Raw genomic sequence first — 16,447 nt, forward strand, 5'->3', positions numbered from 1 at the left:
CTATCCTGTGTTACAAGGTTGCCCACTAACCTTTTTTTTGGAACCTAACATCAAAAGCCTTCTGAAAATCCAAATGCACCACATTCACTACTTTTTTTCAGGCCATGTCGCAATATTAGCTGTCAGCTGGTTGTATTCTCAAGAATAGCATTGTGCTGTGGACATCAGGATGTTCAATTTGTGTTAACACAGGAAGATGCTTGAGCTGTGTTCGTCTCAAAAATAATGGACTTTTGTGAAGTACAAGTTTATGGTTTGCAGGTCAGCTTGGGGTTAGTTTCAGTGATAAATTGTAGGCCTCCATTATAATTTTTTAGAACTGCTATTGTCAGTCAGACTTGTGCTTTCTTGGAAATGAAGAACAAACCTGCTGGAAGCAACACGAGTTGATTATTGACTCAGACAGAAGTTAATTTTAAAGATGGAACTCTTAGTCGAAACACAAGTATTATCAGAAGGATGTTATGAAACTTGAAAGGGTTCAGAAAAGATTTACAAGGATATTGCCAGGGTTGGAGGGTTTGAGCTATAGGGAGAGGCTAAATAGACTGGGGCTGTTTTCCCTGGAGCGTCAGAGGCTGAGGGGTGACCTTAGAGGTTTATAAAATCATGAGGGGCATGGATAGTGTAAACAGACAGGATCTTCCCTTGGATGGAAGAGTCGAGAGGGCAAAGATATAAAAGGGACCTAAGGGGCACATTTTTCTCTCACAGGGTAGTGAGTGTATGGAATGAGCTGCCAGAAGAAGTGATGGAGGCTGGTACAATTGCAACATTTAAAAGGCATCTGGATTGGTATATGAATAGGAAGGGTTTGGAGGGATATGGGCCGGGTGTTGGCAGGTGGGACTAGATTAGGTTAGGATGACTGGTTGGCATGGATGAGTTGGACCGGAAGGTCTGTTTCTGTGCTGCACATCTGACTCTTATGTTCCAGTGTTAACTCTCTCTCCACACAGACCTCCGTTATAGAGTCAGCAAACTGCAATATTCAGGTAGCTGGAGTTCTATTTAGCCCTAGGATGCTGAACAGCAAACTAACTAGGAAGACCATTTCAACAAAGAGTTTAAAAATTGACCTGTTAATCAGATTGAAAGATTGAGGATGTCATACTTTTCCATCACCTGAATTGTACAGAAAGACATCCATTATTTTACTGAAAAGCTGCATTCAGTTGAGAAAATTAAACTGAGCAAAGTTTTTTATTTTGTACATAATGAGAAATTTATTTTTTTCCACCCTTTGCAGTCCTTGCCTGTCTTGGGTTTCTTTCACCTGCTAACCGAGGAGCATTGATGACATGTGCTGTTGTTCTGTGGGTCTTGCTTGGAACACCTGCAGGATATGTTTCTGCCAGAATGTATAAGAGTAAGTGATGCACTGTGTAATTGCTTTTTGTCATTGACTGCTTTTGCATTATGTTAGATCAGTCTTGTGAATAGTAATGAAGACAATTGGGTTGCAAGCATGTCATTATCCTGAAGTTAATGTAATCAGTCAACTCGCACGAATGTTAAAGTTCAATATCTGAGAAGCTGTGATCAGTTGCATTGTTTCTTCATTTTTAATTTATTTTATAAACACCTAAATTGTGAAATTTGATCTAAGATTTTCCCTTGTTGAGGCTAAGTGTGGAGATGGGTGTATTAAGCGCCTGAAGCACTCCACCCTGATGCGCAATGTCCAATTTGTAATCAGACTGGCATCAGGGTGGATGCCCTTCAGAGGGCCAGTGCAGACTTGACGGGCCAGATGGCCCCCCTTTGCACTGTATGGATTCTATGATTCATGTCAAATTCTCAATTTACAAATCTTTTTAGACCTACATTAACAGAAAACTCATCCGGTTTCTGTATTTAACAAGAATTGCTATTTATTATAAATAAAGATGGATAAGCATAGTCCAAAATCCATTGGTGTTTGTGGGTGGAGGGAAAAACGAGGAAGACTGTTCAGTGACCCTCTACCTGCAGGATTTTCTGAGATCCTTTTCTTGCGAGGAGTTGCTGTTCTTCTCTCACTCCTGTCCAGGTGCACTTCATTTTCTTGCAGGAGTCCAAGAGCGATTGTTTCACAAACTGCAAAGTCTGCAAGTTAATGGTTAATATCAACACGTGAGGGAAACTAAACTGGCTTCCTTCAGAGCTTCAGTGCTTTTGTTCTTAGTGCAAAGACAGATTCCATTTGCTCTTCCAAAAATCTGAATTCTTCGGGCCATAGTGCTCACATCCAGAGCTGTTCAGCTACCCAGGGTCCACTTGCTGTGATTTGTAGCTTCTTACTCTTGAGAGCATTTTTCAAAGTAAACCAAGAGAAGCCTCTTTGTTTGATTGACTGACCACAAAATAAACTTGGCAAATTGCAAGCTGGAATAATTTTAAAAATTAATTTGTAAGCATCACCAGCTGGCCAACATTTATTGCCCATCCCTTTAAGAAGGTGAGCTACTTCCTTGACCCACTTCAGTAATAACTGAAATAAACATATACTTTGGAGCCTTGGAGAGAGAAACAGTTGACTTTGTCACATCAGTGACCTTCTGTCAGATCTATTTGGCAATCCCCTCCCTTTTGAAGAATAAAGTTACTTGAACACTTAAATTTGGCACTGTTGGTATCTGGGTAAGAAACTTCTTCAAGAAACGATGGCTGTGCACAAAGACACATAATCTTTTTTTTTGCTGTGATTGTTTTAAGTTGTGAACTGATTTATGTACTGTCTTACTGCGGTGGACCTGGGACAAAAGGGAGCTCTGCACACCTGTTCCAGCAGCATTCAGGAGCAACCAAAAATGTTTTGAAGTTGGAAAAGATTTCAGTGCTCTGGATTACTGGACAAACAGAGTTTGACAGGATAAACTTTGGTTAATTATTGTGATTTTTCCACAGCATTTGGTGGTGAGAAATGGAAGACCAATGTTCTCCTGACTTCATTCCTGTGCCCTGGGTTAGTACTTGTCATCCTATTTCTGTAGCTTGTAGAATCTGTGCTTGCCTTTAATTTTGGTAATGCACATATTTTAATCAAATCATGTCAGTTTGTGTAGAGCAAGATGAGTAAGCTTTGCAGAAACAGTGCTGTGTAACACACTTAATTACCTGATTACTTGTGATAGTACCATTAATGTTTCATTTATTTTGGCCTCTTAAAATATCTAAAGAGCTTAGAATGTAAATAAGTACTGGATGTGGACGATTTGACTCTCCTATCTGTCCTGCTATGAATATAATCATGACTGGTCACCTAACTCAATTCAATTTTCCTGCACTCTTCCCACCTATCTTGCATCTTCCTGGGCTCAAATTTCAGTTATTGCATGTAAACAGAAACGTACCAAATTAGATCCAAATGGTGTTTTGGGGATTCTGTGCAAGTATATACAAAATAAGAGCAGGATTAGACCCTTTGGCCCCTTGAGCCTGCTCTACAGTTTAAGATCTTGGCTGATATGATTGTGGCCCGAATGCTATGTTATTGATCACCCCTTGTAACCTTAGATTCCTTCGTCGATCTAGGATCTATTCAAATCAGCCTTAAAAAGACGCAATGACCTTGTCCCTGTTGAATAGAATTCCAAAGTCTAAGACTGTTAAGAGAATAAAGTTCTCCTGATCTTCAGCTTAAATAGGAAACCATTTATTTTAGAGCTGTTTCTTAGTTTTAGTTTCTCCCATAAAGGAAAAGTCTTTTTTGCAACCACCCTATTGTGTAATGTCATACTTCACATTTCAACAAGACCATCTCCCACTCTTCAAAATTCCAATGGGTACAAACCCAACTGTCCATCCTTTGATCATGTGACAATACTTATTAATTACTGAAACATCCTGCAAGTATGTACTCTGTTTATGTTCTGAAAGAACTAAATTAGATTAACATTTAAGGATGCATTTACAAAGCTGGTACTAATCTGAGACCACGAGCTGTGCTTTGGGTTCTGCATGGTTGCGTGCAAAGGCAGAGGTGTCTTGGGAGTTAAAAACCAAAACTCAGATTCCTGAGTTGCACTGTAACCAGCTGGCAATTCCTTCTTCCACTTTGCCAATCATTGGATGTGAAGACCGCCTGCTGGGAAGTATGTAACCCTAGTTTAATTATTTTGCTGGCAGGATAGGAGATCCTTGAAATTATCAGCGGTTCAATTTATGTTGTACCTGGACCTGACAGGTTTTCCATGTGATTGGTACTCTGACTGTCCTGCTTTTCTTTCATAGATGATTCTCCCTTCTTAGCACCAACCCTAAGCTTTCAATTTTTAATTTTCTTCCCTTTGCACATTTGCTGTCTTTTTTAATCTTTGCCTTTAGTGACTATATGCAGTCTACTTTTCCATCAGTGCAAATTGATTCTAAAATAATAGAGCACCTCAGTTACATAAAGCAGGTGGTACGTTGTTGTTCAACATACTTCCCGTCTTCTGTTGAAGAAAATGGCAATCTTGTTTTAAACTTGTAATGTCTTTTCAAATGTTGAAAGAAATAAGATTTGATTATCATTTTCTTCTGTAAAACAATTTTTGGTTTTGGGCTTCCATTACACTCTGTAACCATTCAACTCCAGCAATCTCAGTCTTATGTGCCGTTTTTTAAAAAAAGACAAATCGTACACACCAACATTTTTTTAGATGCTTCATTCCACTCATTGACTTATTGCTTCAGTCTTTTAGGATTAAAGACGACCAAACTACTACAATCTCTGCACCTTCAGTAAAAGGTTACATGGAAGAGTGTGTCAGGCTAGTAGTAGAATATTAAATTGGAATGTTAGAGGGTTTAGGAGAGTTAGACTAATGGTAGTTTCTTAGATTGGTTAATGGACAGATGATTCAGGAAGGATCTGGTTTGGCAGGGGCAGTGTCTGAGCAAACGTTCTGGGGGAGACACAAAAGACTCCAGATGCTGTAAGTGCACAGTTGATCAAACAAAACTACAGATAAAGAAATTACTACTGCCAGCAAGCGGAGCTTGGGGGGGAAAAAAAAGCGTTTGAATGTTTTGATTTCATTACTCTGCAGTTTGTGCTTAATTTGACTGGTCTCGTGGATTAATTTGATTTACACACTGAATTAATAATGTAGAAGCACTGTCGATAAGATTGTGTAGTTTTTTTTAGGTTGTCTAATGAACTTATGCTGCAACGCTTTAATATAAAGATAATGTTACTTCCATTCACAGAATTGTCTTCATTGATTTCTTTATCACAAATCTCATCCTTTGGGTAGAAGGATCATCTGCTGCAATTCCCTTTGGAACACTTGTGGCAATTTTGGCGATGTGGTTTGGAATTTCAGTGCCACTAACTTTTGTTGGTGCTTATTTTGGATTTAAGAAAAGGGTGAGTTTGTCAAAATGGTTCCTGCTCTTATACTTGTAAACTGAAGTTATTTCACTGTTTAAACTTGCAGGAAAATAAATTCTCTTTGGGACACAACAAAAAAACTGTTTTCAGCTGAGCTAGGGCAATGCGTCATGCTTCAGGTTGTGAAGGATGAATTTTGAACAAACTCTGAAAAGTTTACTTTACCCACAGAAATGAAATAACTGTTGTAGCTTACTGACCATCTTAGCTCAGACCAAGATACATGGGTGGCACAGTGGTAAGAACTGTTGCAACACAGTGCCAGGGACCCAGTTTCAATTCCAGCCTTGGGTAACTGTCTGTGTGGAGTTTGCACATTCTCCCTGTGCTGAATGGGTTTCCTCCGCGTGCTCCGGTTTCCTCCCACAATCCAAAGATGTGCAGGTCAGGTGAATTGGCCATGCTAAATTGCCCGTAGTGTTAAGTGTGTTAGTCAGAGGGAAATGGGTCTGGGTAGGTTACTCTTCGTAACATCGGTGTGGACTTGTTGGGCTGAAGGGCCTGTTTCCACATTGTGTATGGAATCTAATTTTTTAAAATAGTGAGTAAATTTTCAGATGAATGAAACTGCGTGGGCATCAGAGAATCTAGCTGATAACTAAACTGTACATGTTAATTCTTGATGTGAATGATAAGAAAAATACTCCAAAACATTAAAAGTACATTGGCCCTAAGATTTAGTGGAAATGAGCCTGCACACATTCTTTCAAATGGAAGCAGGTAAATCTATTTACATAAATCACAACAGTACAGGCCCTTCGGCCCACAATGTTGTGTCGAGCATTTATCTTAATGTAAGATCAACCTAACCTTCACTCCCCTTAATTTACTGCTGTTCATGTGCTTGTCCAGCAGTCACTTAAATTTCCCTAATGTCTCTGACTCTACTACCACTGCTGGCAGTGCATTCCACACACCCACCACATTCTGCGTAAAGAACCTACCTCTGACATCTCCCCTATACCTTCCTCCAATCATCTTAAAATTATGACCCTCGTGACATGTATTTCTGCCCTGGGGAAAAGTCTCTGGCTATCTACTCTATCTATGCCTCTCATTACCTTGTACACCTCTATCAAGTTACCGCTCGTCGTCCTCCTCTCCAATGTGAAAAGCCCAAGTGCACTTGTCTCTCTTCATAAAACAAGCCCGCCAATCCAGGCAGTAACTCAATAAGACTTGAGGCATGACCTGCACCCCACAAAGCCATGCTGATTTATCTTTAATCAAACTGTTTTTCCAAATAGTCATAAGCCCTGTCTCTTGGGGTTCTTTCCAGTATCTTGCTTACCACAGATGTAAGCCTGGCTGGTCTGCAATCCCTTGGGATTTCCCTATTCCCTTTCTTGAAGAGAGGAACAACATTTGCCTCCCTCCCGATCAGCCGGTCCTGCTCATGTGGTGCCTGAGGATGCAAAGATCGTCGCCAGACATGCAGCAATTTCATTTCTGGGTTCCCACAGTAAACTTGGATATATCTAGTCCAGCGCTGCGGATTGGTCTATCTTGATGTTTCCCAGAGTTTCCAGCAAATACACTTCCTAAAAATTCAATCTGTTCAAGGCTATTAACCTGGTACGCTCTATTTTCACCATCAACAAGGTCCCTCTCTAGTGAATATTGAAGCAAAAAGTTCATTTCGGGCTTCCCCTACCTCTTCAGACTCCAGACACAAGTTCCCTCCATTCCCCCTGATCGGCCCTGTCCTCTCTGATCATTCTCTTATTCCTGACATACATGCAGAACATCTTCGGGTTTTCCTAATCCTTTGTGCTAAGGCTTTTTTGTGTCCCCTCCTAGCTCTCCTCCATCCATTTTTGAGATCTTGCCTAGCTACCCTGTAATCCTCTAAAGCTGTACCAGATCTTTCTGCAACCTTAAGTAAGCTTCCTCCTTCCTTTTTGACAAGAAGCTCTTCTGCTCCTGTCTTCCAAGGCTGCTTCACCTTACCATTCCCTGCCTGTCTCAGTGGGTCAAAGTTATCCAACACTCACAACAAGTGCTCCTTAAACAGCCTCCACATTTCTGCTGTGCCTTTCCCGTAGAACAATTATTCCCAATATATCCACATCTCCTGTCAGAGTATAGTTTCCCCTTCCCAATTAAATACCTTTCCCATACTGTCTATTCCTATCCCCCTCCGTGGCTATGGTAAAGATGAGACAGCTATGGTCACTGTCACGGAAATGCTCTCCCACTGAGAGATCCGACGCCTGGCCTGGCTCGTTGCCTAGCACCAAATTCAATATGGCCTCCCTCCTAGTCGGCGTATCTACATACGGAGTCAGGAATCCTTCCTGGACACACCTGACAAAATCGGCTCCATCGGGAATAAGGAGACTCCAATCCATATTGGGGAAGTTGATGTCACCCATCACAACAACTCTGTTCCATCTGCACCTTGGGGGGGTGAGGGTTGGGGTGTCCTATAGTAAACACCCAATAAAGTGGCTGCTCCTTTCCTGTTACTGACTCCCACCCATACTGACTCAGTCGACAAATCCTTCTCAGCAACCTTCTTTTCTGCAGCTGTGGTGCACTCTCTAATTAACAATGCTGCTACTCCCCTCCCTGTTCTTAAAAGATCTAAACCCTGGAACATTCAGCAACCATTCCTGCCCCTGTGAAATCCATGATTTCGTTACGGCTGCAACGTCATAATTCCAAGTACTGATCCATGCTCTAAGTTCATCACTTATTCCTGACACTCCTTGGCATTGCAATAGGCACACACTTTAACCCATCCTTTTGCTCTATCAACTATGTATCTTTCCTGACATTCCCTCTGCATTCTATTTCTGCCCATTCAACAACTACCTTCTCCTTTGATCTGTAGCTCTGTAGTTCTATTGTTCATGGAATCCCTACATTTATGGAAACAAGCCATTAGGCTCACCAAGTCCACACTGACCCTCCAAAGAGTACCCTGCCCAGATCCCATTCCCCAAACTTATTACTGTACATTTACTCCTAGCGCACCTAAACCCACACATCCCTGAACACAATGGGCACTTTAGCATGGCCAGATCACAGAACCTGCACAAGTTTAGATTGTGGGAGGAGACTGGAGCACCCAGAGGAAACCCACACATGCAGGGAGAATGTGCAAACTCCACACAGACAATTCCCTGGGGCTGGAATTGAACTTGGGTCCCTGGGGCTGGAATTGAACTTGGGTCCCTGGGGCTGGAATTGAACTTGGGTCCCTGGGGCTGGAATTGAACTTGGGTCCCTGGGGCTGGAATTGAACTTGGGTCCCTGGGGCTGGAAGTCAGCATTACAGAGGAAAAACCCATCATGCTTGGAATCTGGTGTTCACATGTAAATATTCTATCATGGAATTCTCATATCTCAACATTGTGTGTCAGGTAATAACATTAATTTCCTTTGCTGATCTACCCTGAAAAGGATTGGTACATGCTCCTCTTCTCTAAGTTATCCTATGTTTCCTCACTGGCTGGCAATAGTTATGTGGGTGTTTGAGGCAATATACACCTGACTTTGCAAAATTGTGTATATTTGGAATAAATCATCAATATCTCAGCTAGCCATTTATAAAATCAGCTATGCAGCGATCATGATATAACTGAATCCATGACATTGCATTCCATCAGTACATATTGCTAGTCCGACTGCTTGAGTTATTGTTTTCCCCATTGCTCATACCTATTGCGAGAAGCTTTCATTTCTTGTAAGCAGGTAAACATGTAGGATTTCGAGGATGTATTTATAGAAGGTTGGTACATTCATAATTGGCAGGTTGTTTTATTTGACATTTTATGTTTTAATTTTACTTGTCATTAAGGAAGATGGTTTGCACAATGTTCAGCACTATTCGTGGAGACTCGTGTACAGTAGCAGTCCATGTCCAGGTGCAGCAAGATCTAGACAATCCCCATGTTTAGGCTGACCAGTGGGAAGTAACTTTTGACTGACACATGGCAGACTATGGTCATGTCCAGCAAGAGTGTCCAGCTATCATCTTTTGACATTTAATAGCCTTACCATAATTGAATCCGAACTGTTAACATCCTGGGGGTGACTATTGACTAGAAACAAACTGGACTAACCATAAATGTCCTGAGGAGATCAAAGGCTAGGAATCCTACAGTGAGTAACTCTGCTCCTGATTCCCCAAAGCCTGTCCACCATCAACAGGGCACAACTCAGAAGCATGATGGAATACTCCTCACTTGCCTCGATGGGTACAGTCCCAACAGCACTCAAGCTTGACACTTCCCAGTACAAAGTATCCTGCTTGTTTGGCACCGTATTCAGTCCTTTCACTATCGACAGGTCTGCAGCAGATACACTGCAAAAGTTCACCAGGGCTCCTTAGATGGCATCCTCCAAACTCTTCATTACTCCTATCTAGAAGATAAAGGCCTGAGATGCGTGGGATTCAACCACCTGAATGCTCTTGTCCAACCCACCATCCTGATTTGCAAATACGATACTGTTCCTTTGTGTCATTAGGTTACGATCCTTGAATTCCCTTCCAAATGCCTTTGTGGGTATATTATGCACCCTAAATGGGCTGCTGTGGTTCAGGAAGGCAGCTCACCATCACCACCACTGCCTTTGACAGCACCACCCAAACTGTGAGCCCGACCACTTTAAAGAGAGCAGGTGCATGAAACATGTGAGACGCGTATCATCCTGACTTACACATTTATCGATGTGACAGCATTGTGAGAGCATTTTCACATTATGGACTGCAGCAGCTCAAAAAAGTGCCTTAGCACCACCTTCTCATGAACGATTGCAGAAGGGCAGTAAATGCCAGCTTGCTGGCAATCCTTGCATCCTGAGGATTGTTTGAGAGTTAACAAGCATCAATCAATGGGAGAGATCAGAAGCAGCAACTGAGTAGGATTGTAAATTGTAGAGGGATTGACATCTATATGCGGAATGTGACATGTAATTGAAATGCTGCAGTCAGTATTTTCCTTTCAAAATGAAACAAGTGAAGCATTAATGTGCAGGGTGTTCATTATGGTTGATGCTGTATTCATTGAGTGCCATCTTCACTCAAGCCCATGCTGATAACTAAATCTATTTTAAGAATTTTTGTTCAGAATATTCGGACACAGTTTCTAATAAAGTGCACTTAGCTGTGGGAAGTGCAGGTTATGAAGAGACATAGGGATATAGCAAACTAAAATCATAAATATGCAATAAAAACTTGATGGACTAGACCTTTTATGAATTGAAGTGCATTTTAATCTGTAATTAGCAATCCATTAAAATCTGCTCTGGTTTTTGAAGAAATTATCAATTGTAAGGCTTTTTATATTTATATGCATGCTTTCTGGTTCCACTCCTCCTAAAAGAAAATTTAGTCACCTAAATGCAGTATCAGTAAGAAGACTAGTAGTTATCAATGGTGTGCATTAAATGTGTATTTGTACGTTGTTTCTTTCAGCCTATTGATCATCCTGTCCGCACAAATCAGATTCCACGTCAAATCCCAGAGCAGTCATTCTTTACAAAACCTTTACCAGGCATTGTTATGGGTGGCATCCTTCCATTTGGCTGCATTTTCATACAGCTGTTTTTTATTTTGAACAGCATCTGGTGAGTTGAAGTAAATTTAAGTTGTCAAAATAATTGTGCGCGTTCGAAGCACCAACCTCCCTGCCATTATAATCTGTGCCACCACTGATAAAGGGGAGTCCCTTATGCTGCCTTAAGACATGGGAACAGGTGTAGGCCTCTCACTCATTCAAGTCTGCTCTGCCTTTCGCTAAGATAGTGGCCTGATCTGACACTCCTTACAATCACTTTCCTGAACTCTCCCTGTAACCCTTGATCTTCCTGCTGATCAAGAATCTATCTGTCTCATATGCATTCGACTCTCACAGCTGTTTGTGGCAAGAAGTGAGAAAGATGTTCAAACCTCTTGAGAAGTTGTTCCTCCTTGTCTCTGTAACTACCCTGTTAAGCTGTCCTGTGGCCTTAAGGGATCTGTGGGCAAGGTTCCCAAAATCCGTCTGTTCCTCTGAGCTACTTAGTATCTTGACATTCATCGAGTATTCCCTTGTCTTGTTCCTTCTTCCAAAGTGCATCACCTCACACTTGTCAGGGTTGAATTCCATTTGACCAGTTGATACATGTCTTTCTGTAAGCCAAGACTGCCTTCTTCCCTAATTAATCTTTGTCATTCATAAACCTTATCATCTGCCCCAATTGCCAGGTTTTCTTCTGTCATTTGTTACCTGAAAATGCTTGTGGACTGAATGGATGTTTTCTGGGAGGCTGACACCCAATCACTGCTTGGCTTCTTCAGTGTTCAAGAGGCCATATTGTCAGCACCAAATTCAAATAGAATCAAAATAAATACTTATATATTTCACCTAGGGGGAGTCTTTGACACCTTAGCCAGTGACGAGAGAGGAGATAAAAGGGGCAGACATTGTGCTGTGAGAAAGAAACTTGAATACAAGTGAAGTAGGAGCAAAAGCATTCATCCCCTCAAAGCTGCTCTGTCAGTCAGTAAGATCAAAGCTGATCTGTTTGTTATTTGAAGCTCAAGGTACCCTGGCCGCCTTGCATACGAAACAGCGCAAATTTACAGCATGATTTCTTTTGTAATGCAGCAATATCTAATTGATCTTTACTGGTTTGGTTCAAAAATTATCCCTCAGATTTATTTTTGTAATTTCAGTTGTTTCAATCCTTTAAGTCCTTGTTTCTATGTGAATTAATAGTTGCTTGGGTGACACTTTGTTTGAAATTGGTATTTTTAATCAATACCTTCAAGTATTCACCTTTGTATTAATTAATACATTCCAATTTCAGGTCCCATCAGATGTATTATATGTTTGGCTTCCTGTTCTTGGTGTTCATCATTCTGCTCATAACATGCTCAGAAGCCACCATCCTACTCTGTTACTTTCACCTTTGTGCAGAGGTTTGTATTCCCAAGTTTGCAGATACTTGTTTCAGTAATATAGCTGCAACTCTTGCCAAAACATCTCTGCAACAGGGATGGTAATGTTTAGTCCCTTATGTTCTTCTTTTTAGTACTGTTTCCTTTTATTGCAGTTTTGCAGAGGAAATAAGTTCGCACTTGATTAGTTAAAAATCTCTCCATACCGGGTTCAAGTCCAACAGGTTTAGTTGAAAGTACAGTCTGTTGGTCTCTGATCTGGTGTTGTGATTTTTAATTTTATCTGCCCCAGTCCAACATCGACACCTCCACATCACTTGATTAGTGTCTTTTTTTTAAAATTAAAATCCAGTCCATACTTGCAAAATCCAAATATAATGTCCTACATTGGGTGCCATTCTGCAATGGAACAGCACTTAGCATAATCAAGATTACTTCATAAGAATTGCACAAACAACCAATTTGAAATCATCAGTCATCACCAGGAAGATACTAATGGTATGAAACTATATAATTTATTAGTAACTAACCAATTTGCTCATGCCCCTTAGCACCTTCCAAACTTGCCACCACTTCCATCTAGAAGGCCAAGGGCAGCAGATACCTGGGAACACAAGTTGCCTTCTAAACCTGACTTGGAAATACATTGCTGTTCCTTCAGTGTTTCTGGATCAAAATCTTGCAACTGTCTCCCTAGTGAAATTTTGGGTCTACCTACCTATGTGAGCTCATCAGTTTAAGAGGCAATTCCTGCCATCTTCTCAAGGGCAATTGGAGATAGGCTATAAATGCTAGAGCAGCCAGTGACATCCATGTCCTGTGAATGAACAAGTCAAACTGGAATTGAGAAGTGACTGTGGAAGGTACTGGAAACTCTTTCCACTGAAGCAGAGGAGGTGAAAGCATGATAGAGGTTTTTGAGATATATGGGATTCAATATTAAATTCTTGTTATTAGCATTTTCAGTGATCACCTTCGATAGTTTTGTAAAACTAGTTTTGGAGGTCCAGAAACTTTTTAAGTTCTTGCTTGACTGGACTGTTACTCGGAGATGGGTAGTTATTAGTATTATTTAAAGGTGTAGCTTCCAGTTCCATTCATGTAACTTTCATGGACCAAATAAAGTTGTGATTTGGCATCTGATTGTACCCAGATTTGTGTTTTAGGGAGATCAAAGCTGATGGTCACAAGTCTTTTTAATAGAAGCTTTAGTAGAGTTTCCTGAAAGGTAATTATCAATTTATTTAATACCATGAATTCTTAGTGTGGCTTGTTGTCAAACTCTTGCCTGGCTTCTACTTAAAAGATCTATTAATATACTTCATTGCTTCCATTATCTCAAAGCAATAATATTTGTGTAAAAATTGGAAATGGGTCTGGGACCCTGCCCTTGACTATCATCTAGTGCCTACTCTTAGTAGTTCGTATTTAAGATCGGCTTTGCTTTGAAATGTTACGTTTCAGCCTCTGTCAAGATGGTCATATGGATCATGGGCTCAGAGTCCCCCAGTTGCCAGTAGAGCTATACCCTGGTGATTATGATGTGCAATTTGTTCGAATCCATTTAATGATTACCTCTTCATTGGGTGATGTGTTGATTCATTTTATCTTTATCTTTATTAATAAGTCCTGAATTTGGTCAGAGATGCAGCAATTTTGAAAATGTATTTCAAGTGTCTGTGATTTAACGTTTGTGTACACGAAGATAAGCGCTCTCACACCTCACACCCACATGCTTGCTCTCAGCAACACACATGTCCCAGTTAAGAATTTCTCGAGTAGAATATGAGTCCAGCACAGGAACGGGCCCTTTGACCCACCATGCCTGTGCCAATCATCTTTGTCATTCTAAAGTAATCCCATCCAACTGCACATGGTCCATATCCCTGTTTTCTCTGTCTGATCGTGTCTGTCTGAATGCCTCTTCAATGTTGCTGTCATATCTGATTCTCCCTCTTCCTCTGGCAGTACATGCCAGACACCTCTTTAACAAAAAAAACTTGCCTCCAACATCTCCTTTAAACTTACCCCCTCTCATCTTAAACCTACGTCCCCTTGTAATTGACATTTCCACCTTGGGGGAAAAAGACTGAGTATCCATCCTACTGATGTGTCTCATGATTTTTTACACAATGATTAGGTCACCCCTCAGCCTCCAGTGCTGTAGTGAAAGTAATTCAAGTTTGACTAACCTGTCCTTACAGCTAATACACTCCAATGCAGGCAACATCTTGGTAAACATTTTTTGCACCATCTAAAACCTCCCCACCTCCTTCCTATCGAACAGCGGATCGTACTATAAATTAGTCATATGGCTCAGTGTGATTTGCCAGCTTTTGTATATAATACCTTGATTGATGAAGGCAAGCATGCCTTATGCTGCCTTTACCACCTTATCCACCAGTGCTATCACTTCCAGGGTGCTTTGGGCATGCATCCTCTGTACATCACTGTTCCTAAGGATCCTGCCATTGACCTTGCATTTGATATTCCAAAATGCATCATCCCTCACTTGTCTAGATTAAATTCCATCTGCCATTTCTCCACCCAGCTTTCCAGCTAATCTATATCCTATTGTTTTCTTTGATAACCTTCCTCACTGTCTACAATGCCACCAATTTTCATGTCATCTGCAAGTTTACTAATCAGACCATCTGCATTTTCATCCAGATATAGAGAAAAGGTCCCAGCACTGATCCTTGAATGGCCACACCCCTCTATAACTACCCAGTGTTTTCTATGACAAAGCCAATTTTCTATCTGATGTACCAACTCACTGTGCATCCCATGTGACTTAATCTTGTGGACCAGTCTATTATGAAGGAACTTGGTAATTGCTTCAGTAAAGTCCATGTAAACAACATCCACTAGTCTACAACATCCATCATCTTTGTCACTTGGTCAAAGTGAACTCTATCAGATTTGTGAGATAAGACTTCCTCTGCATAAATCTGTACTGAATATCCCTCACAAACCTCCTCTTTTTTCAAATGCAGGTCCTTAAGAACCTTCTGCAATAATTTGCTTACCACTGGTGTAAGGCTCATCACCCTCTAATTTCCTGGATTATTCCTGTTGCCCATCTGAATCAAAGGATTGGCTGTTCTCTACACTTCTGGGACCTAGCCTGTGGCTATCGAGGATACAAAGATATCAGTTGAGGTCCCAAGAATCTTCTCCCTTGCTTCCTTCTGTAAACTTTGATAGATGCCATAAGCCCCTGTGGATTTCTACCTTTTGTTCTTTGCGACACCTGATGGTTCCTCCTCCTCAATATCATATCCCAGAATATCAATGTACCCCTCCCTAATCCTATCAGCATCCATGTCCTTGGTGAATATTGATGTGAAGTACTCCACTAAGGACCTCTCCCACTTCTGGCTCCACGCTGAAATTTCCTCCTAGCTAACCTTTTGCTCCTAATATATTGAATTGAGTTTATTGTCACATGTGCCAAGACACCGTGAAAAGCTTTGTCTTGCGTGCAATGCAGGCAGATCAAATTGAAGTAGCCCAAATACCTAAATAATAGGTAAACAACTGCAAAAACAAAAACACAGGTACAGGCTAGTGTTCAAGTTTGAGAGTCCATTCAGTACATGTGTATGAAATGCCTCAGGATTCTTCTTAATCCGACCTGCCAAGGACATTTTATGGCCCCATTTCACCAAATGATTCCGCAAGTTCTATTCTGTTTCCATTATATTCCTCAAGGGCCTTATTTGATTTCGGTTTCCTAAACCTTACATATGTTTTATTTTTGACAAACTGTTTCATGCTACTTTGTTATCCAGAGTTCGTGAATCTTACCAACTGCATCCTTTGAGAAACATGCTGGTCCTGAACACACAAATCAACTGATCTTTTTAAAGATTCTCCCATATCCCATGGGGATTTACCCTCAACCAGCTGTCCCCAGTTCCTGTGTAGTACTGTTGTAATTAGCCTTCCCACAATTTAGCATGTTTACCCAATAACCAGTCTTATCCTTATCCATAATTATATTAAAACTTAAGCAATTATGATCACTTTTTCAAAAATGACCCCCCACTAAAAGTTCAGTGACATAGCTAGGTTAATTCCCTAATGTAAGATCTAGAATGGCCTCTTGCCTTGTTTAAGTATCTACATATTGTTTCAAGAACCTCTCACTCTGTCCCATCTCAACCCCTAGTACTCTAGGAGTTGCAACCAAT

General features: G+C 40.9%; 1 protein-coding gene across 1 annotated transcript in view; it reads left to right on the forward strand.

Annotated features, from left to right (window-relative positions):
* The window catches only part of LOC132820350 (transmembrane 9 superfamily member 2-like), a 120,439-nt gene that overhangs the window by 77,178 nt on the left and 26,814 nt on the right, over nucleotides 1–16,447 (forward strand). The window contains exons 11-15 of the mRNA XM_060832387.1: nucleotides 1,250–1,369; nucleotides 2,890–2,947; nucleotides 5,176–5,335; nucleotides 10,785–10,936; nucleotides 12,161–12,272. Of these exons, the coding sequence (XP_060688370.1) occupies nucleotides 1,250–1,369; nucleotides 2,890–2,947; nucleotides 5,176–5,335; nucleotides 10,785–10,936; nucleotides 12,161–12,272 (602 nt within the window). The remainder of the gene's footprint in view (nucleotides 1–1,249; nucleotides 1,370–2,889; nucleotides 2,948–5,175; nucleotides 5,336–10,784; nucleotides 10,937–12,160; nucleotides 12,273–16,447) is intronic.

The sequence above is a fragment of the Hemiscyllium ocellatum genome, chromosome 11 (assembly GCF_020745735.1).
Source record: "Hemiscyllium ocellatum isolate sHemOce1 chromosome 11, sHemOce1.pat.X.cur, whole genome shotgun sequence".
Classification (NCBI taxonomy): domain Eukaryota; kingdom Metazoa; phylum Chordata; class Chondrichthyes; order Orectolobiformes; family Hemiscylliidae; genus Hemiscyllium; species Hemiscyllium ocellatum.